At 41.1% G+C, this 23,402-nt stretch overlaps 1 protein-coding gene across 1 annotated transcript in view; it reads left to right on the top strand.

Annotated features, from left to right (window-relative positions):
• fkbp16 (FKBP prolyl isomerase 16) overlaps positions 1 to 21,553 on the top strand; it is a 53,411-nt gene extending 31,858 nt beyond the window's left edge. The window contains exons 4-8 of the mRNA XM_006628980.3: positions 7,312 to 7,523; positions 10,153 to 10,328; positions 10,889 to 10,966; positions 19,094 to 19,231; positions 19,829 to 21,553. Of these exons, the coding sequence (XP_006629043.2) occupies positions 7,312 to 7,523; positions 10,153 to 10,328; positions 10,889 to 10,966; positions 19,094 to 19,231; positions 19,829 to 19,915 (691 nt within the window). The 3' untranslated portion in view covers positions 19,916 to 21,553. The remainder of the gene's footprint in view (positions 1 to 7,311; positions 7,524 to 10,152; positions 10,329 to 10,888; positions 10,967 to 19,093; positions 19,232 to 19,828) is intronic.
• Positions 21,554 to 23,402: the final 1,849 nt, after the last annotated feature.

Below are 23,402 nucleotides of genomic sequence, written 5' to 3'. Positions count from 1 at the left end.
TGAGACAAAATAGAACTAATAATCATCAATAAAAAGTAGATTACTTCAATGTTGGCCTACAGCTCACAGAGACAGCTTTTAATATTGCATTATTAGTGTCAAAGGAAAGACATGCCAGTATACACAATGCATCCCTGCTGTATAAATTTTGAGCTTTTATTATTCTTTATTGCATTTCCGCTGTGATAATAAAAATATCATTTCACCAAAGCCCTGCTGAGAAACAAATCCAGAGCAGGCATTAGAGAAACACACAACATAAACAAAAAATCACAGTTCTTTTTTGTGAAAGTTTCCCAGTATATGTTACTTAAATGTCATGCCAGCATCCTTAAAACAGATAAAAGTTCTGTGAACAAAGCAAAGCATTAAATAATATTACACCATGGAGTCTAAAACTTAATCCCACATTCTGGGCAACAATACCCTCATTAAAATTGGTCTTTAAAATTGATTTTTTAAAGTTGTGCCTACAGTAATTGCCAAATGGTCAGTTTTAATTTTGCTTACTGTGTGTGCCCCAACACACAATAAACAGGAAAAAAGATCTGGCCCTCCTTTTCCACCATGGACAAGTCAAAAGTGAATGACCTGTACCACACACACAGCACAAATCCTGTAAAAAACGTCCACAGGATGCTTGCAGAAATTCCACAGGATTGTGGTGCTTATATAGGAAATCCTTTATTTTTGGGATGAAAGCGACAATGCCGGATCTTCCCTGGTGGATTTTGAAAAGAGCTCCGCAAGGTGCTTGGTACATGGTGCAGAAATCTGTAAAAATCTAGAAAATCCTGTAGGATTCACTTCTTTCCTGTAGGATCTTGTTGCAGTAAATGCTATAGAAAATGAATTACTTTGGCACCTTGCCCACAGCAGTGAATCAGACCCATCGTGTTCAATAATGGATGATACAAACCCCACAGGATACTCACGCTGAGCAAGGGTGGGGTTTGCGACAGTACTCCTGGCAGCTCCACCAGGCCTTTCTGCTGCTGCTGTTGCCAGATCAACAGGCATGGACTTCGTCGCATCAGCCAACCGGATAATTAGAAACGTTCCCTAAAAGATATTGTAATATCTTGATGGAGTGCACAGAAATTCAAAGAAAGATTTTAGTCAAACTTTTATAATTCTCTGTATTGACAGCTGTAATCAGTCTGGCAAAGACTGAACGAGCAAAAAAAAACGTTTTACGTCAGTAAAAAAATTATGTTTCCATTAATGAAAATGTGAGGTGAGGTTCCCCTCATGTTTGAAAAGCCAGCCATGAACCCAGAGCAACAGTGAAGCAGAAGCCAATATAAGAACAAGCAATCGGGATGTAGATTGTTCCTCCTTTCCCCGAGAAATTCGAATGGACAGATTAATACATTTATTTTGATTAATTAAATACTTTTTCATTCATCAGTTTGTTCAAAGAAACCTAAGATATGTACACATGGAATGCATTGTGTCATATCTAAATGTTTATTTTGATGATATTGAAAGAGAGTGCAGAGATATAGAATACAAAGAAATTAAATAAGAGACTGAGGGAATCTAACTACAAAGATGACCACAAAGAGAAAATGAGCACATAGCTGAACACTGCAGATAAAATGACGTCTTGCTAATCTTTTGGGAACTATAAACCCAAAGAACTGATAAACCTACCAACACTTCCTGGAGCTCCTTGATCATTTCCATGGTTATTGACCTCATGGTCAGACCTTTGGCAGGGATTCTGACATTTAATTCAACTGGAGGTCACTTGCTAGCCAGTTCTACGCATATTTTAAAGTGTTATATCCCTTAGGGAAGGAAAGGTGAATGGGTGGCTTGATTTTATCAACCGCCAGGTGCACAGAGACAAATCACCCTCATTTTACACCAAGCATGATATCAAGAATGCAGTTTTAATATCTCAAACAGTTGGAGACCAGGCTGATGATAACCCACATCACTTTATGTACAACATGCTGCACCAAAATGTTTTGACCTTTGCACCTTTCTGGTGTATAAAGTCAAATAAAATCATGACTGTTTTAGTTTCAACAGTTTTATTGGACTTAATGAGGAAAAAAGGCCTGCAGCTATAACAAAAATAGATACAAACCATCAAAATATGTAACATCACTTGAATGGAATAGACATTCTGATCAACTTGCCTTGCTTTACAATTTAAATGAAGGGGAAAGACCTACTGTGCATATGATTTAGGTCTTGGAAAAGAGTCAATATAACTGTCTGACATCCTATTTATTTTATTGGGGCAGAAAATTCTGCTTGGGGCCTTTCAATTTAGAGTGACCCTGGTGACTGAGGAAGCTCATGTAGAGACAGCCCCCACACTTTCTGTTCGACAATGAGGTTACACAACTCTGACATAACACCCAGCTCAAAATGGAACACACTAACACAAAAGGATCCAGTAGTCTGGGCTGTGCGCAAAACCCAGCTGAGTGTCATGCAGGACATTTGCATTGATGACACAGGAAGGTCAGTAATGTGGAGAAAACTGGTGAACTTAGCTCCTCCTGTTTTGCTACAGCCAACGTCTTCGAAAAAATGATAAATTGCTCTGGGAAATGCCCATCCCCCCCAATAAAAAGAATACAGATAGTTTTATTATTACTCACATCTAATGATTCCCATAAGGACCAGGTAGAAAAATACGGGGAAAACAACTTGAATGCATTTTCCTGACACTGCAGTACAGCAGGCTCTTAACATGCACAAGACTTTGGTGCAGAGAACCATGGCGAACAGCCAGATTCACACATAACCACCCCCATACTGGTGCTTAATGTACTACAGTATATAGTACATTTGGTTAAAGGACATAAGAAATCTTGCCCTGTATGATAATTAATTTCAAATGTATTGGCTTTAAGTTAATTTAAAGGGGAAGTGTAATATTATTTTTAAATTCCAGGTTAGAAAGAATCAGCATTGATGACTGCCTTTCAGACCACAGTGAAAGTAAAATGTACACAGTAACATGTAAAACCTCCAATCTACATCACAAAGACAGTTTGTGGACTCTTTTTAATATACTGATCTGAATGGTGACAGAAAATGAAGATCCTCTATACATGAGGCAAGAGGAGCTGTTTTTTTTTTATTTCACAGATGTGGTTCAACAGTGGTGGTGGCCGCAGAGACTGAGTAAGTTTTCCCCTAGACAGCTGTCCAGGATAAAATCAAACTCTTCTTGTCCTGCACAGCCATCTTAATATGTCAAAGATTCAAAAAACATTTCGGGAGGCCCAGTTTACTGCTTGGCTGTGTCACAAAGTTCAGACCGGTGCATTCTGGGATTGGAATTAGAGGCTCTTTACTGTAACGGTTCACATTTCCATTGTCTACAGTGCAATCACTAGGACCAATTGATTGGGAGCTAAATTAGGTTCTCTGCTGGCAGTTCCTTGAGTCAGCTAAACCCACCGCTGCCAAGCAGCTGAACAATATCCAATTTCTTGACTGCTCTACAGATTAAACCTTTTTAATGACTGCAAGCATCTGGCCTCTGTTGAAGTAGACCTCGTATGTTTATTGGACTTTACCATTTGGAAAACAGCTGCTGAAGCAAGCTTCAGAGGTGGAGCAGCACTGGCTCGGGCATTACAGAATTACAACCTATCCTTGTACCTAGAAAAGGATAAAGAGAGGCTTGGTGGAGAAATAAACCTTTTTTGCTTTTTTAAAACATTTTCCTTGTTAGGTATCACAAATAGAAAAATCAATTTGACTGGAGGTACTTACCACATCAAAGAAATCTACTGTTTTTAAAAGTAGAGATTTTTTTCCCCACAGAGCAGGTCCATTCTCATCCAGACCCAACTGTTACGCTCAATCTATGTTAGAGAAACTACAACTTCTCCGTCAAGTACCTCTATATCTGTACCCAGTCAAGGCAACTGGAAAGTTTTTTGAAGATAAAATGCTACATTAAAATGTTTGATGGCAAATGATTGACAGTTTTTTTTTCCATTCTTGGGGACCCCCAGAACTGCTAGTTTTTTTTCCTCCTACTCATTTAAATAATTGGCCCCTAATTCATGCCATTAAAAGACCTAATCATGAGTTTCATTTTTTTAACCTTTTATTTTTAGTTTCTGAACCTGCAGGAGGTTTCCTTTAAATGCCTGCACTTCTAAAGTAATGCAAAATCTCCAACCCCCCTGGGGGGAAAAAAACGTGTAAAAGCTCTAACCAAGCAACTAGTTGGGGCTGTTGCTTTGAGATAACAATAAATTGTCTTCAAAACTGAGTACATAGAGTAAAGGTCCTCTTGTAAACTCAAAGTAAATGACAAGTAAAAGATAATATACAGCCAATTGTCAAATCAAAACACAGAAGGGAGTTGTTTAGATTCTGCCTTTCCTTCCGGATAGTGCAAGCTGAATATAAAAATAGCATTTCTCAGAAGTGAACTTGCTGGGGTGTGTTGAGACTACGCGTCTGACACACGGAATGGTCATGCTTTCCAGCTACAAGATGTGACCATGAAACCTCTTCAGTTTACATTCTAGGAGTCCTGTGGCTTGCATGCGTCATAATTCCGGTAAACCAATTTGGTTCTTCAAGCATTTATTGATTAAAGAGCAGGGTGATGGACAATAAAATGGTTTTACAGCAGGATAAGTACACTGTGGGGTCAAATGTTATGCGGCCATAGACATCCCCCTCCTGTTTCATCCAGTCACGAACAGCACAGCCTTTAGACGCAGAGCAGTGCTGCTGACATCACACAGATTCGCTTGCTTCCTTCCAGCAGAGCAGCCTGTGAGAAGGTCCTGCTCTAAACCGCGCCATTTCCAGAGAGGATTTGACCAACCTTACAAACAGCTCTTGCCTGCAGATACTTCTTTTGCGTATTGGAATTTGCGACAGGAGACAGGAGATGGAGAGAATCAATCCTCTTGATTTTCTTTCTATTAAAAAAAAGCAAAAGACACGATGTTAAGATAAAGGCAAAAAGAATGAAGGTTTAAACTGATTCAGTGCAGCAGTCTTGTGAAGAGTAACTTGCACAGATCGCTGCTGGAATAATACTTTGACGATGCCTGCTGATTCATCTCCATGTGTCGTGCTCTGTGAAAGCACTATGGATGCTGCTGCCCCTTATCTAGATGATGAAGTGGCGTTTTATATTGTCACAACGGCCGAGGAAATAGCTGGTTTCTAACTGGCAGTTTACCACTTTTTACTATTTACATTTTTTTAAGCTTTTTACTATCAAATACACAACAAAAATAAGACCACATCTGTTTACTTTTCATAGTACACAGATAAACCAAGTTCATCAAACACGACATCACTTACATATTCTAAGTCCTTTACAAAACCTGATACGGCGTGTTAGTTAGTCAACACTAAAAACAATCCTTTTTGTAGAAAAAAACCCCACATAAGACTCACCCTACTTACCCTGTGTTTGCAATCAATGCTGCAAGATAAAATAAGCACACAGTTCTAAAGCATCTACCAGCTAGTCTGTGGGTAGCTCTATTTTGATGAGGCACTTTCTGATGTAAGATAGCTTTAATATTATTATTACAGGCTCCACTGATGGGGATGTAGTACTATCAGATTTTATACACTTGCTTCACGATACCTATGACAGTGATTAAGGAAATAAACTTGGCACGCACATTACCTAAGGCCAGGCCTTGTTTATCTCTCTCAAAAAGGAACCTAAGCCAATAAGCAGTGCAGAGATGGCTTCGGGATGCACAGGGAGTGCAATGAATAACATCAGGGACAGACGGTTAGTCTAGGACATTCAGTTATTATTAGACGTTCAGTTTCTGTTTACAGCATTTGTACTTACTTCTGACTAAATTGTAAATGCTTGGAGTTGATTAGTTTTTCAGGAAGGAAAATAAGGCAAGTCTAACGAGGTGCTACCACTTAACAGCTGCTGTGGTCAAACACCATACGAGTCCCAGACAGGCTGGGCTGTCTGGTGCTGTTGCCACCCTAACAAACTGCCCACAATGTGTATGATGTAGCCCTTAACATTTCTCACTTCATAATCAGACAAACAAGCAAGGTTTCAGTTAGTGCTACAGTCCTGCTTCATTACGCACTCTGTGCTGGCTCTTGAGTCCTTCCTCAAGATACTCACTCCTGGAGGTCTGTGTCCTGCAGAATCTTCCTGCATCTTGCAGAGCTGGGAAGTAATAATTAGTTCAATTAATTAAGAAGTCTGTGTGAAACAAAAACCAGAACCACTAGCGCACTCAAGCATTTAATTTTCTGAAGCCATGCTCAAAATCTGAAAAAACAGAAAAGCTGCTGTTATCCGAAAAGGCTGTGCAGGCTCAGAAAAGACAGGGGATTGCTTTGTAATTGGCAGATGCACAAACCACAATTCTTGATAAACCACACCACACCAGAGCCCTTTCTGACTGGGGTGCCAGCTGGAGCCCCAACTTAAACACAAAAGTCAAAGTGGAGACTAGAATATTCGTTAATAAATCAAGGGACCTGCTGTAATTCCAGTTAGAGTACATTAACTGTGGAAGAGGGATTTAAGTCTGCTCCTGGCTCAGAGTGAGAAGTTGTTCAATGTATCTGGAAATCTCCCCCCCCCCAGGAGAAGGCTCTGAGGATCCCCCAGTGAAAACCCTGCTCTGGGAGACAAACAAGGATGGCCATGCTCAATTTGTTCTTCCTAAAGTTCCCTTTTAAATCAATTAATGAAGGATTTTTTCAATTCTCTTCTGTAAAGTACTTTAGAAAGTTATGGAATTATCAAAATCCTAATGTATTTCTTCAGATCCACTGCAGAACTCTTTTCTTAGGAAAAGATACTTCATTATTAGATTTTTGCAGACCACCGATCGGACATTTTCGCACAGCAGAAGATCAGGAATCTGTTCAGACCCCTGCTGTAAAAAATCACTAGGTGGTCCAGAGACAAAACTGGTGTCTTGGTGGGGGCTGGGCAGGTGATATTCTTAAACAGTTAGAACTTTGCTGAAGGCAAAAATGCCCTAGAGGCTGATCTGTCTCGGAGACAAAAACAATTTACAAAGAAACAGCCTACGTTACAATGCTTCTCAAGGTATTGAGCAAACCATAGAAGGCAGAACTGCTTTTCATGAAAAAAATCTCTCCTCACACCTCTTCCACCAGATTTCCTGTAGCTCCTCTCCCTTCTTTTACATTTTATTTTGTTTGCATGGCAGTCCCTCTTCCAGTCAGTGCTAGCTGTAATGCCATTTTAGTCATTTATTTATGTCTCATTATAACTGTTCCTGTCCCTGTACTGACACTCAGTGTAAGTAATGACCACTTTTCTGTGTTTGCGGGTGACAGAGAGCCCGATATTCCACCAGGCGCCGCTCTCCTGTACCAGCTCCACCTCCTCCACATCCGGGACAAGCCTGACCCCCGGACCCTGCCGGCCTCAGACTGCATTCGGGTCGGCAACCAGAAAAGAGAGCTGGGCAACTTCTACTTCCAGAGAGAAGAGTACAGCAAGGCTGCAAGGTCTTACCGCATGGCTCTGGAAGCCCTCAGAGAGCCAGGTACCTTTCTTTCCAGGACGTCCTCCCACTAATGCCGAAAGCTAGTCGCTGCCTGCAGTGCGGGCAGCCGTGGTCAGGGCGAGCGACATGCCCGAGTTCTGGTCCTCACCCGGGGGACGCACAAAATTTAAACGAACACATAATGCCAATGACCACACGTACACTTGCCCATGGCAGGATCGTTTTAAGCCCCTGATCCTAATATGCAACTACCTATTTTTACTTAGAAAAAGGGTTTTGCATGTGCTCATATAATATTCACACACACGGGTCTTTAGCATCGTTCAGCCACGTTAAAATATTTAGCAATTTGTCTTTCAGCTGTAAGGGTGATGAAAGCCACACGGCCTTCGACACAGAATTAAGTTTCACCACAATTTATGATCTATGTCACATCATCACTCTGCTAATGGTTTTATTATAATGCACTGCCACAGCAAGAAGATGTGACAGTAATGTATAATGCAATTCGATATTGAACAAAGTATGCTAAACGAATGGAGCATGACACATCAATAAATTATCTCTCAACTCCTCATCTCCTTATAGAAAACTCATAATTCACAAAAATAATAACAATCAGCGATGACTCACTGACACAGGTGGGTGAAAATATTTTTTTGAATCAGGGGCTGCAATGAGAGAACCAGGGTGACAGCAGAATTGCAGGGTCTTCGCAACTCAAGCAACACCAGAAACTGGGGTACAACAGGAGCCACATTCCCTCCACCTGCCACCTTTCCAATCTCTGCTCCCCCTCTCTTAGTTAGCTCCAAATTGATACAGTGATACAATTTCCCACACATGACAAAACCCTAAAATCATAATTTCTTTGAAACCTCATTTTTTCAGACTGTTTTTCTAAAGATTTTTGAATATAAAATGTACTCCCAATACTATAAATGGACACCAGTAGAAATATTTTTGTTTCTAATTTCTCATTTATTGGCACTTGGGGTAATTATTCAACAAACTGACCAACCCTGAAACTGGAAGCAAAATGCTCCTGTTTCTGGATGTGTATCCCGGCTATCACCACAACACCCCCAAAGCCTGGACACATTCTGTACAAGTGTTTTTACACACAACTCTGTCTTCATAAGAACATCTGTGCTTGCTTAGCCTGTAACTTACTGCGCATTAGTGTTCCAAGTGTTCACAGCTCTTATATTTAATTTAATTTGAGAAGGGAACATAAAATAATGTAACAAGAACATTAATTTCTTATATGTCTGCACCCAAATAACCCGGACAGGATGTTAAGATGTTCTAGAACACAATTGCAGTGCAAGTTTAAACTGAGTATAAAATAAGGTACACAGTGAATAAAAGCAATGCAGATCATGCCTCTGTTGAACTGAATTTTTGCAGACAGCCATCAAAGAACGAAACTGCAACAGTACTACACTCGCCACACAAAAGGATGGTGTGGTAAATGAGAGGAAAACAAATTCACAGTCCCTTTAATCTAACGTACCTACTAACAGCAACCTGTGAGAACCGTTTCCAGAGCACTAGTCAAGTCATATTGTCCCTGGATTATAACAAAGAATCACAGAACTGCAAAACAGTAGTCTGCAGCAAATAGTTTTATAGCTCATTTTTTTAACTTAAAACAAATAGCTGGAAAGTTGCATTTCAAACGTGAGCTGTCCCACTTCCTTTGGCCTCCAGGTGCTACCTCCTTTGTTGTGAATATGAAGTTCACACCCTTTGGGCCTTCGACACATACAGTAACAGCAATGAAGCCCAGGGCCATGTCTCCTTCAAGCTGAAGGCTTATCTGTTACTCAGGAGACGCCAGACTGGGCCACATCTTAGTCCTCTACTTCTTGTCTGAGCCCATAACAGGATTTTCTAGTGTTTAGACCCCAGACCCAAAACAATTAACCCCCTTTCCTATTTTATCAAGGAACACCCTTTCTTCTTTTGAAATTAAAGTTACTGTATGAAGAACTATTATTGTACAGTACATTTGTCTCCTAAGAAAAAAAACTTAGGGTAGGTTTCGCACAAACCAGAAGTGTCCTAGAAAAAAAAGCCAGTAATCTTTCAAATGGGCTTGATTAGAGCAGTAGATAATTAAACGCCTAGAAATTCTCTTATGAAGGTTCGCTATTGCACAGTAACATCACAGTTTGGTCATGAAGCTCCACTAAATTCTATGCTGATTCCTCTTAGTTTCATCATGCAAATCCTAGGTCACCTTCACCAAGTGTCTCAGAGCCCTTAGAAAAACCTCTCGAGGTAAATCACAGCACTACTGAAACTGTGGTGCACAGACTGCCAACAAAATCAAGGCTAAACCCACAGGAAGACACAATGAGAGAAAAACTCGAGAGGGGACACCTGGGAAAATACAATACGCAAACTACCACGTACATCTAACTGTTCTAGCAGTGCTGACACCTGGGCAACAGCGTGGAGCAGTGTGTGGAGTTCTGACCTGGTAGAAGGTGGTGGGTTCTAATCCCTGGCGAGACAGTGCTGCTGCACCCTTGAGCGAAGTACTTAAGCTGAACTGCTCCAGTCCAATACTCAGCTGTATGAATGGATAGGTATATAAATAAAACCGGCCAAGAGCGTCAGTTAGCGAACTTGTGCTCTCACGCCCTCTGTTCCCATGCAGCCCCTGCCCTGGAGCCGGAGGAGGCGGAGGAAGTGCGAGAATGCTGGGTAAAGTGCCTCAATAACCTGGCGGCCACGCAGCTGAAGCTAGAGCAGTGTGAAGACGCGCTTGGCACCAGCGAAGAAGTGCTTCTCCTCGACCCCAACAACGTCAAGGCCCTCTTCAGGAAAGGAAAGGTGACAACCTCAACCTACCAGCAAGGCAGCCAGTGGCATGTGTGATTTCATGCTGCATTTTAAAGTAAAGATTTAAGCTTGACCAGTTAACAGCATCGATCCTTCCCAGTGTTTTTCCCATGGAATTGTGGGTTATAGTCTATAACAGATGGCAAGAATCAGTATCAACTTGTTATCAGATCTTGGAAGCTAGAGAACCATGAATAAAACAGAATTGTCTGGGGACTGTTCTCAGGTAGAAAAAACAATGATGAAAAATGTTCTTCTTTTGTTCTTCGTCTTTGGTTATATTCTACCTGCAAAGGACAAAGCCTGTGTAAAAAACAAGACAATTGAAAATGTTGGATTTTGTACACGCTTAGCACAGAAAAGTGGAAATGTGTTTTGGCTAGAACAATTCTAAGAGAAAATATATAAAAATATTCATCTTGTAGCTTGTGGGTTGCTATTTACTCCCCAAGTACTACCCATGGTTGAAAGGGACCTTTCTCGTAACGATGTGCACAGTATAATTATGCAGTGGAACAGGACCATGCTCTCAGGCTGCTCTCTGTCTGCAGTTACTGTCGGACAAGGGGGAGTATCAAGAGGCCATGGAGGTCCTGAAGAAAGCTCTGAAACTCGAGCCGTCCACCAAGGTGAGCAAAACCTACACCCCCTTGATGTCTCTCTCTTCCTGTGTCAGCCCCCTCACTTCCTGACTCTCTCCCCCCCTCACTGCTCACAGCACAACACCAGATACAGGGCACTCGTCCAGCCCTGTTCAGTGCTGTCTCTTTAACTCTCTTCTAGACAAGGCACAGGAAATGGCTGATGTACGAAATGAGTATTTCACTTGGGTGTCCACCAGAGGAGATAGCAGCAGCACGTCTCAGGTAGCAGAAGGACTGTATTGGATACAAGTAGCATAGAAGAGGCACTCAGTGTTAATATATCCCCAGGGTCCAATAATATCTTACCAAACAGTACTCAAAGAAAGACGTTACACACAAGCCATTGACACAGCTCCTCCAACAGTCACTCAAGACTGGGGTAGTACCTGGACTGGAGCATTGCTAGTGTAGTGCCCATCTATAAGAATGACAAAAGTGAACCAAGCAATCCTAGACTAATAAGTCTGAGATCTATGACAGGTGAGGTTGGAGACAATTATTTGAACTAACTTTGAGGAATGTATAGAAATAAGATCCTAGGAAATACTCAATGTGGATTTACAAAAGGTAGGAATGTGTCCGATTTCTTCAAACAAGCAAGAACAGTAATAATGCGCACAGAGCATACATGGTGCATGTTAGATTTTATGGTGTACTTAGATTTTCAGAAAGCGTTCGATAAAATTCCTCATAAAAGATTAATTTTGCTTTTACATATACAGGGATTGAGAAATGGTTAATAGAAAACAGTACAGGTAAGTGGTGAATGTGCAAATTGGGGTGATGTAATTAGTACCAGTGATTAATGCTACGTCCACTCATCTTCTAAATTTGTATCCATGGTGTAGATTCTAGATTCTAGAGCAAAGCACATTTACTTCCCTTACACGTCTCAAAATAAAAACTTTTATTCACTTTTTAGTGGAATTCAGCATGATGGGTATTAGCTGTCTTTTAACAGCAAATTGTTTCTAACTTGACATGGTTTAAGGATGAAGTTGAAATTAGACAGACTAACGGTTAAGTCCTGGGTCTGATTACATTAACAGTAACCAAATATGAATTATGTCAAGCGTGTTTAATTTGATTGGTCAGCTTTAGAAAAATGCGCAAAACACATTTTTGTTCTTCACAACAGAAAAACAAATATATCCAGTGTAAAATCAGAACTTTTATGTAAGCTTCCTAATCCTACAAATCTCTTTAATACAAGTCTGAAGGTTAATGGATAGGTTAATCATTATTTTAAACGAAAAAAAAAACACACAGTGAATGCCCAGCATGTCTGTGTTACTCAAATTAGGCTGGATTCCAGCCCTATTCTTATACAGGGTGTGTCACTTTCAAAATTGTATTACTTTTCAGAGCAGTTTAGCTCCTCGTGTTTGCTCCAAACTTATGATGTTTGTTAAAAAGGAGGTTTTGAAATATAACCTGTGTGTGCTTTAGAATGTAGGGGTAATCAAAGAGGATGTCATTAGATTTTCTTAGTATGGAGTTCATTCACCTAGAAATGGGGTATTAAACATCTCTACAACATTTATACAAGACTTTACCCTATGGAAAAATGAAAATAGGACATAGAATACACAGATACGCACATGTCATTTAAAAGATAATTTTTTTTATTTCTCTTTTAAAAGAGAAAAAAAGAGGAAAGGGTCAATATTTTCTTGTGTGAAACTCAGCACAGACTGTGGCTACATGCCAATTCCAAAGCAGACCAAGGATTCTGGACTGAATGAAAAGTCACATCTCTTTCCCTTTAAGAATAGGAACACCACCCCAGCTGTGGTGGACAGTGGGGGACCTCAGTCACGCTCACATCATAGGAAAATCGCAATCAAAGCTTTCATTATGAAGACCGAGCCTCTGGCTGTGAGTCACCCCAGGTGTTCAGTTATACTGCGAGACACCTTAAAACAAACAGAAAAAATGGGGGAAAAAATCCATACATAAAGTCTGCAGTTCATCTACTGAAATGCTAATTCACTCCTACTGAAACCAGTAACCGCCTCATGGTCGGCTTCCTTATTTACTGTTCATAGCTCCTCAACTGGCCAGCAAACACAGCACTGAAATCCGAGACCCACTTATGGTTGCCGTTTAAATAAAGCATTAGAATATAATGCCCTTTTAATACTTGTGGGTGTACTTTAGACATGGGGTGAGGGAACAAAAACAAAGCTGCTCTGAGTTTTCCACGAGTGCTTGGCGAAACATTTTGGCTGGCGTGACAGCCACAGTTCGTGGATGGGCTAGGAAAAACAGGCCGTCGAGCAACGCAGCAAAGCAAACACAGTGAGCCATCGAGGAGGGCCCACGCTCTCTGCACTGACTGAACTCTGTTTACATTGGTTCACCTGTTCCGTTCACGGTGCCTCTGACCTCATCTGTACCTGCTCTGTCTTGTTCTTCTGGGGTTACGCTGCTTTGCCTAAAAAACAGATCCAAAGCCCGCAGAGATTAGAGCAGCCAGGGAGCCAGCTGCAATGACAGGGTTGCAAGTGTTTTAGGAAAAAACGCCTCCAGAATGAGGCTCTTTGTAATCCAGAGGTCTGAGAAAAACAAATAAACCCTGGTGCTATTTAAAAACCAGGAGATGAGCTTTAGACAGCAGACTAATATGCCAGGGTCTCCATCAATGGAGCGTTTTCCTGCCGGTGGTTGTGAAGCAGCTTCTGACACTGACAACACGTCTCTGTCTGAGTTCTGGAATTAGAATCATCACCTCACCGTCAGTCCTGAGCCAGCACAGCTTCAGGGTCCTCTGCTCCACCCCTTATATATTAAGGGGGCCCCAGTTTGTAACCGAATTGGCTGAAACAGCCAATCGCTAGGATGTCCGTGTGAGGCGAGGGATGGCCAAGAGACTTCTGCTGTAAAGCCTGCAAGTTTAGGGGTGTCCAAGAGCCAGGCGTCCCACTCTGACAGGATCAGTGACCCTTTAGCCCACAAAATTGAAAACGCTACCTGACATCCTACTCCCCTCCCCCCCCATGGATGTTGGATAGCATCGTGAATCAGAGGCTGCTGTTCAAGTATGTAGTTCAAGTGCATGTATTGATCATTTGAATCCTAAAGGACTGAGAGCCTTTTTGTTGCTATACAGTCCTTTGCTTGCAGTTGGATCACAATCGCCCAATGTGTGTGTGTGCATACAAACATAAACCTCACAAACAAAATTAAACTTTATAGCGAGGAGTAAATCTAATCTTCTGCTCACATGTCAAGAAAAAATAAAGAATTGAAACGGAAGGTGTAAATTAGATAATAACAGACTGTGGGGTCTTCTAAACACTGTTTAGTTTTCTTTTTTGGTAAATGTGGACATGAACACAGGCTTTTATCTCCTCCTCCAGGACAACACAGAGGTTGACTCAGTTTAGAAAACTCAACCCCCCTGTACTCTTATCTGCTTAGATAAAAAAGAAGAGTGAAAAAACAGTAGTTACAGCAAAATATACAAACAAAACAAACCCTTTTTCTAAACAAGGTGTCATCAGTTTAAAGATCACATGATCAGGAGATTGAACCAAAATCGTTTTTTTTTTAATCCTGGAATGGTATTTTTCCAAAAAGCCCCTTTCATGGAACACCCTGCCTATTTCAATGAAGAGTGGCTCTCGTTTACAACAGAAGATTCAAACAGGGGAAACAAGTTATTAAAAGATGATCAACACAGACCTGAACCATTTTTAATTCTGGCTTTGTAGCATTTTATAAGATATTCTTTTCGTAGTCGTCCTAGAATAATGGAATCCAAATTAGAGCTTTTAAAAGTGGTTTCATCTTCCACCCTCAGAATCATGTGAAAGCGTTATTCCCATCCGATATATACAGTATATATGAAAATTTTCCAGGTCTTCTTAACTCTACACCCCAGGGTTTGTTATCCCTGTCAGCTTGTTCTGGGTTCCTGGAAGAGGATTTTTACAGTCTCAACTGCACTCAGTGCAGATCCTCATCCTTCGTTTCCAGCAACAGCAGCAACTCTGGCATGCAAGACACTTCGTCTAGACAACACTTAAATATCTGTTGGCTCTTTAATGACAATGTTGTTGAAATGGCTGCAGTAGCACCCTCCCTGGAAAAGAAATTAAGCATGCAGTGGCAACATGCAATTGCGATGCCATTATTAATACTTCCATTTCCATTCCATTTATATTTAAGGGGCAGGGATCCCAGCTGGTCGAAAACAAGCTGTGAAAACTTCATCAAATTCGAGTGCTGTGATTTGTTAAAAAAAAAAAACAAAGTGTCAAGAACCACAGCATTCAGAAAATGTAAAAACAAATATGCAGGATGGATGTAAACATTCTGTGCAGTGTCTCCATTGTTGGAGACGTCTTTTCTGCTTTGCGGAGATTAATCTTGGAGCCAGCAGTCTGACGAGAACACGTTGACGACACTTCATCTTACACCGCAGACATGCCAGTGTACACCAGGCTTAGATTCTTTCAGTTTTGCCCCTCCAAACACCAAGCTTTGCAAAAGAAATGTTCTAGTTGGGGCACACAAGACTGCTCTGTTTTGCAAGGTCTGTACTTAACTCACCATCTAATTTACTGCTACTTTCACAAAGTACTGCTAGTTTAGAATAACTTGACCTCGAAGAGTTATAATTATTGTGTTTTTACTTATTGTGCAATTATACCATTTACAGTCTACTCTACAATTAAATAAGGTATATAATTATTGGAACACATCCATCTTAACATCCTTTGCAGTAAGGAAATCAGAGATTCCAACAGCGCTGAACACTGTTTTTAGCATGTGAGGATTTTTGGTGCAACAGTTTTAATGTCTATCCTTCAAAAGGATCCAAAACTGATCTGAAATAATATCTCTGCGAAAACAATTTTAGCTACACATGTGCGCACATATAATACTTGTACATGGTGCATGTATAATAACACACACAGATATGTATAAAGCGCAAACGTCCAGTTCATCAAAGAATTTGCCTTGCAACAGATCTGAAACATCTTTGACATTTTGTTCTGAAACTTAAAAATGAATAATAAATAATTTTAATGCTCTTCAAATCACACTTTAAAATATGATTCTTAATCCACTAATAACCAACAGTTGGAAACTCTTAACACAACAGAGGTAAGAATTGGCTGACTTGTTAAGTCCTTCAATTTCAAGCTTGTTCTTTCTGTATTACAGTTCTGACAAATGACAGTGATAAAACTCGATAAAGAGTTCAGTTTTAAAAAGATTTTCTCAAAAGGGGATGAAATAGGAGCTAGATTATTAACACACAGTTCTGAGAACACATGCTGACTAAATGTGGTTAAGAATTGGTCAATCAAGTTATCAGTAAAAAAAAACCTGTTTGAAAAAAAATTACTGGACCACAGAATATGCAAATTGTAAAGTGCTATGTATTTGTTTGAAAAACAAATAGAAAGCAGTTTCTGACTAACAGTCATTCTGCACCAGGAATTAAGCTTCTATTATTCAAAAGAAGTGATATTTCGACCTACTGTATGTTGAAGCCCATCCATATCAGAGCTCCTGAACACATATCACAGCCACATTAAGATGATGTTTCAAATGTGTCTTTTAATGAGATCACTTGAATAGAATGGATTAAGAAAAACACATTACAGAAAACATTTCCTCTATTGCAAAGACTTTATTATTAGGAGTCAAATATTTTCTTTCTTCCCTTAAACTGAGCTTCAGAAACATGATTTGAAAATCAAAATCACTCTGAATCACATCAGAAAGTCTAACAAATGTATTTCTCAACATTAATGATGCACTCCCTAAAGAAGTCATTTTCAGTCAACATCCTGTAATTCCAGGAAGTCAAAACTCCAAACCAATGGAAAAGCCTTCTCTGGCCAGGATGTTTTAAAACCCAGGGTAATTTTTGGTTTAAAAGCTTTTTATTTTTAATACAAATGTTTTTTTTGTCATGTATTGGTAATGTTGTGAGCCATCATTAAGAGTTCTGTGCATTTCATGTCCCGTTCAATTCCACTAAAATACACATGACAGATTACAGAGGACAAAACCAAACAAAAACAATTGAGGCCCTGTAATGCAAAAACCAGTTCAAGCTCAAACAACAAAGCACTAAAGTCAAAAGGACGAAAAGTTGTGCAGAAAGGGGAAGATGAATTCTAAGGCAGTGGTTCCCAGCCCTGGTCCTGGAGGAAGGGCTGAGTTCTTACTCACAGGCACATTGGTTTCAATTTTCTATTTGGGACAGATTTCTAAATGTGCTTTCAACACTAAAAAGGTCAAATGGGATTTGAAGGTGGCATTAACCCTGTACTGATTACAGAACTGCCTTCATTCTGGTGTGCCACCGAAAAACAAGTGGACCTCTGCAAAAAAGATTTGTCCAATCAATTAGTAAAAGTAAACAGCAAACATGTTGAGCAGAAAAGCAGCAAGCAAGCTGCGCAGAGTCTGTGCAAAGTTCTGTGTGCTGAAGCTGTTGGGAACAGTACCCTTTGAAGTTGGGTATTTTTGACACTGTAGACTAATTGAAGAAACGAGTTGGATAAAAGTCTAACCAAGCAAGCAGGTGAGTCATCAATTAGCACTGAAGATGCAGAGCCCAGCTGGACTCAAAACCAGCTCTGTCGGGTTCCTCCAGGAACAGGGCTGGTCTCTCTGCTGTAAGGGGTAGCCGACCTTAACCTGGGCAATAAAGTTTGAAGAATGTAGATTCAAAACAGAAGTGCATGGTAAAGACAGTAAAGAATGATTGTCCAGATGCTCTCAGGGAATTATTACACCTTTTAAAGCTCATCTTTCACTTCTTGAAAAACATTTGCAGATTGGAAGGGGCAGAGTGGTGGCACTGTGGCTAAGGATCTGCACCTGTGGCTGGAAGGTTGCTGGTTCAAATCCCATAGCTGGTAGCCCCTGAACAAGGCCCTTAACCCCAACTGCTCCAGGGGTGCTGTACAATGGCAGATCCTGCGCTCTGACCCCCAGCTTCTCTCCCTGTCTGTGTGTCTGTGTTTCATGGAGAGCATGCTGGGGTATGTGAAAAGACAAATTCCTGATGCAAGAAGTTGTATATGGCTAAGTGATCTCTTTCTGTTAGTATCTTCAACAACAGAAGAATTTCACCAAAGCAGCTTAATACATGCTGCCACCTGCTGGACGCTTCAAATAGGACGCCAAGTCAAGGTTTTCGGACACCCACACAAAAAGTTCCTAAGGATTTTTTTCTTGGTAGTTCATTAGTGGTTAAATAATTGCTTTGTTTTTCACGAATTACAAATGATCTTAAAAACGATCGAGAGAAGATCGGAGACCTGAAAATGAGTCACAGACACGAGAAAGACCACAGTGAAATATGCCAGGAGAGTTTTGGTTATATTGACAGACTCATTGCATAATGTTTGTTAATAACCCATAACCCTTACTGATGAAAAGACACATGCACGGTTTACTCCAGTTTCAGTGCATTAATCCTGGGCAGTCACAAATGCTCAATAACAGGCCACTAAAAAACATAAACCTTTGAGCAACATTCCTTCAGTATTTTTACTTTCAGAACACGCCTTTGATATTCTGATTTCAGAATTCTTTTTAAACCTTCTACCCAATAAGTGATTAAAAGGTTTACCGTAATTTCAACATGAGCTCCTGATTAAAAAAGAACAGCTGGAAGCTGAACTCAGATGGACGGCGTGTGACAGCACATCATCTCCACAGCACACCCTCAGAACAGCGTTATCCCAATGATTACACTTGATAGTTATCGAACTTCTGAGAGTATCCAGACTTCCCCTGGTCTGCATGGGCACTATGCATGCCATTTCACAGGAGACAGTGGTGCAGTCAAACACTCTTCCTGACCTTTATTCGCCTTCCTGACTTGCATTGTATTTTCTCGTTAAGAAAGTCTACATGGCCCATCCAGAAAGTGCACCATTTACACCCCAAGTCATTTACATATATTTCTAGATGTGCCAATTATATTTAATGATAAGAAATCAAACCAAAGAATTCAACTAAAAGCTGAAATTTCCCTCCATGAGTTTCCTCAATTTGAATGTTATGTGTCTTGTGTTAATAGCACGTGACTTAATTGCACAGAAACTCAATCATCTGCCCTACTGTTATTCTTAGGCTATTCACGTGGAGCTGTCTAAGCTGGTGAAACGGCAAGCAGGTGGCAGTGAGGTCCTGAATTGGAAAGCCAAGCCAGCCCAGATGTTGGGGGAAAATATAACACCATTCCTGAAAGCCGCCGAAGGAAAGCCATCTGTAAGTACCCTGACTCCCATGGACACAGAATACCATGAAGGTTTTAATGTGTGCAGCGGTAGACACTTCCTCCTGGACTCCTCTTCCACATCATACTTGTGCTGCTACTATCCTGTCAGATCTCAGATGTCAAGATGAAGCTGGCTCAGGTCAGACATGGGATGGGAGACCCCTGAGAAAGACCTGCTTGTTGCATTAAGCAGTGAACCAGTAGGTGGCACTGTTCCTGCTGCTACTGCATTTCCCAAATCCTGCGCCCACTATGGGACAGGGGACACTGTGCAGTGCTGTCCTTAACTGACCTAATCATTAGCTTGATTGGACCAATCTGACCCATTTGGAGATTGAAAGAACCCTAGACAAGCTCCTGGCTCTTGACGGCAAGGACTGGAGGATTAACCGAAGTCTGGAAAGTTCCCAGTGCAAGTAATAATGGGGCTGATAACCCCAGTGTGCTGGCTAAATCCCACCCCAGGCTGTACAGCCTGCCCTCCCTAAAGTTCCCCCTTAATTCAACAGGCGGATTTTGCACTTCAATCATGGATGAACTGGGTTTCTTCATGGATGTACTAAATGATCGTGTTTCTATCTTTTCAGGGAATTCCTTGGAAGTGGCTGCTTGGGGCTCTGGTAGTAGCCATCGGTTGTTTACTGACAGCAATGTTCCTGCCAGGGAGGAACTAACAGCACCTGTTTCTGAGGCACCACAGCACCAGCAGATCTGCCTAAAGAAGTGTCCAACACAGATTTGCAAGGCTTAGGAGCTCACTGTAGCAGTTAAATGAATGTTCTTCTTCACATTCTTCCAATGTGTAAAAGGACAGCACTGGAGTCTGATCATATGAAAGCAAAGTAGATGTAAGAAGTCATTTTATAGATACATTTAAAAAACTGGTAGTATGTCAGCTTATACACAAACAATAGTCATGCAGTTTTGCAAGCAGATGTAATATACAGTATGGAAGTGATGGAGAACCTCACAACATCTGACTGGCTCATGAGCAGCTCTCACACACCCACATTACAGGTTGAATTATAATAGAGGTGGCAGTGTCTGGATTAGCTGCTGACAAAAGAAAACGACAGATTGATAGAATATCACACATATGCAAAATACATCGGTCTAGGGGAATAAATAACGATGACAGAAAAACTGAGTAACCCAGCGCACAGATCCCAGATATTCTGTCAGATGAGATGTACTGTACAATGACTGGACATCTTTTTTAAACGCACATTTAAAAACGTGACAAAGAAATGTTGGGAATTTATTATCATGCCACCAAAACGTAATATCCTGCCTGCTAGTTTTTTCTTCTGTGGCACCTGGATGAACAGACTGCACTGATGAATAGCACAGAAGAAGCATGCCATTCCAGGCCAAACTGGACTTGATGATCCTGGGACTGGAAACGGCCTTTCCAAAGGACCTCTGCTGCGAAGGGAATTTAATGGAATAGTGTAGCTACTGCCTTTGGGATGGAGGGGGTGTTCCCATCCCTTTCCTCACCGTGAACTCAGTGAAGGACTTCCAGATCCCTCCTGTGTCCCAGGCCAGGACAGCTGAGGAACAAAGGCACATCCGTTCCAATTCATTCAATTAGAGTACACCGAAGACTGACAGGCTGACTAATACCCTCCAGCAATGTTCCCTCTAAACTGTGCGCAAAATCAGTGCACATAGGAAATTGAACTGCGCACAAAACATTAAATTAAAACGGAATTGTAATCATTAAACACGGTCGTCAATTGAACAAAACTCAATTGACCACATGAGACTGGCTGCGAGAGGCGCAACGTGGCTGTGTGCATTACTATCGCTACTCGATCACCGATATCAATGGTCTCGTACCTCACTGCTCATGCTTGCTCCGAACTCTCTCTCTATGACTGGGCTCGTTGAATCGCTGTCCCGGTCGTTTGGATCTCTATGCTTCTATATCAACAACAAAAATAATTTCTGGTTTACAATTTTACATGTACCCAATTTAGTGCGCAAAAGCTTAAGTCACTGGGGAAAAATTTGCACAACTTTTTGATTTTTTTGCACACACAAGCCATTACAAATTAGAGGGAACGTTGCCCTCTGGGCTCCAAATTCTGACTTTCTATTGGTCCCCATTGAGCTTCGTAGTTCGTAGTGCTCTTGCAAACTACAGAAACTGTTGTGACAAGATATGCAGCTATTTGTTTAATTATAGAGAGCATTTCCTTCATATGATATTAATACAGAGATTAATTAAAGCATTGTAGTTTTCTATTGTTTTGATACTTCATCCTGTCTGTTTTTTTGAATATATAAATTATAGCTATTTGAAGCTGCTCTTGCCTCTGATTATTTTCTTCACAACATTTTTACATTTAGAATCAAAGCACGTCGATCACTGACTATTTCTTACGGTTTCCGTTTCACGTTATTAGTCTCACGGGTGCTTTTTGATGGCACCCGACGAGAGGTACAGTACGTCTTACTTCTATCAAGTCGGTCAAAGTAATTTTTAGGATTACGTAAAATTATAACTAAAATTTCGCTATAGAGTTAAGGAACTAAGAAGTTTTATTTCGACCACTGGGTGGCACTCGTGTGCCAAGATCTTACTCTACTCCGTTTACTCTGTGAGATACTCTGTGAGCCTTATGGAGATAATATTGATGGTCTTACCCACTGTATCACTGACTACATAAACTTCTGTGTTGACAGTGCAATGCCCACCAGGAAAGTGCGCTGCTTATCCAATAATAAACCCTGGGTCACCAGTGATCTGAAGGCCGTCCTAAATAGGAAAAAGAGGGCTTTCCAGGCAGGTGACGAGGAGCTGAGGCGAGCACAGAAAGAGCTGAAGGTGAGAGTTAGGGAGAGCAAGGTGGCTTATGGGAGGAAAATGGAGGACAGGTTGAGGGAGAGCAATGTGAGAGAAGTGTGGAATGGCATGAGGAAGATCTCTGGATACAAGTTGTTTGGCGCCCAGCAGAGTGAGGGATGCCTGGACAGGGCCAATGAGCTGAATCTTTTCTTTAACAGATTCTATACAGGGTTCCATACAGTGGTCCATTCACCTCACAGGCCTTCATCTCAGACACCCTCTTCATGTCCTCAGTCACCCCATCATGTGATCCCTCCTACTCCTCCTACTCCATCTTCCCCTGCCCTCCTCGGCCTATCCATCACAGCTGACCAGGTCAGAAGGGAGTTGAGGAGACTCCATGCAGGGAAGGCAGCGGGTCCTGACGGTGTCAGCTCTAGGGTGCTAAAGATCTGCGCAGACCAACTGGGTTCAGTGCTGCAGTACATCTTCAACCTGAGCCTGAGATTAAAAAGTCCGGTGCTCTGGAAGACATCTTGCCTGGTGCCAGTACCCAAAAAGGGGCACCCTAAAGTCTTGAATGACTACAGACCAGTGGCACTGACATATGCATATTGTTATTTTATTGTTTTTACAGTGACTATGAGCATATTTTGCACATACCTATGTATTTATTTGTATTTATTTTATATTTATATTGTATTACTGTACATATTCTAATTTTTCATATTTAATCAATTTACCCTCGGGATCAATGAAGTCTTATCTATCTTACCGCACCAATTTAGCACATACTGTAGGTGGATTTGTCCATCGGACAGACTGACAGTGATGCCTAAAATTAATAATCGGTTTTTGACGTGGTTGGCGTTGTTCGCTAAAACTGAATCTGTCGCAATTAACAGAATACAAGTTCAATACAGTATCACTTATGAAGGATTGGGTTCTTTAACGCAGAGTTGTAGCAAATAAACTAAATTAAACTGACAATGGTCAATTGAACGAGTTATTAAAACGAAAAAAATCAAATTTAAATACTATGCAAGACAGCATCATCCTGAAGCTCTCTCAGGTTCACATGGGTATGTGCCCTCACTGCTGCCAGCTCAAGCCAGCCCCCCACCGTTAGGGACTCAAACCCAGGCCTCCGGCATCACTCAACATGGACCCAGCCAATTAAGCTAACGGGAAAACTCCCGTCAGTTTAGCGGCTGCGGTCCCTGCTATCCACGTCATCGCGCTAGTAAGCCAGCTCGAACAACCTGCAATGCTGGCAGTATGCGTTTCAATATTCAAACAAGGCAAAAGCCGAGTAATTCAGACGCCCCTTCCTAATTTGACTGTTTTTGTCCGTAAAAAAAGGGAGC

This window comes from Lepisosteus oculatus, chromosome 5, assembly GCF_040954835.1.
Source record: "Lepisosteus oculatus isolate fLepOcu1 chromosome 5, fLepOcu1.hap2, whole genome shotgun sequence".
In the NCBI taxonomy this organism is placed as follows: Eukaryota; Metazoa; Chordata; class Actinopteri; order Semionotiformes; family Lepisosteidae; genus Lepisosteus; species Lepisosteus oculatus.
The sequence above is the reverse complement of the archived record's forward strand: the minus strand, read 5'-3'. Positions and strand labels throughout refer to the sequence as shown.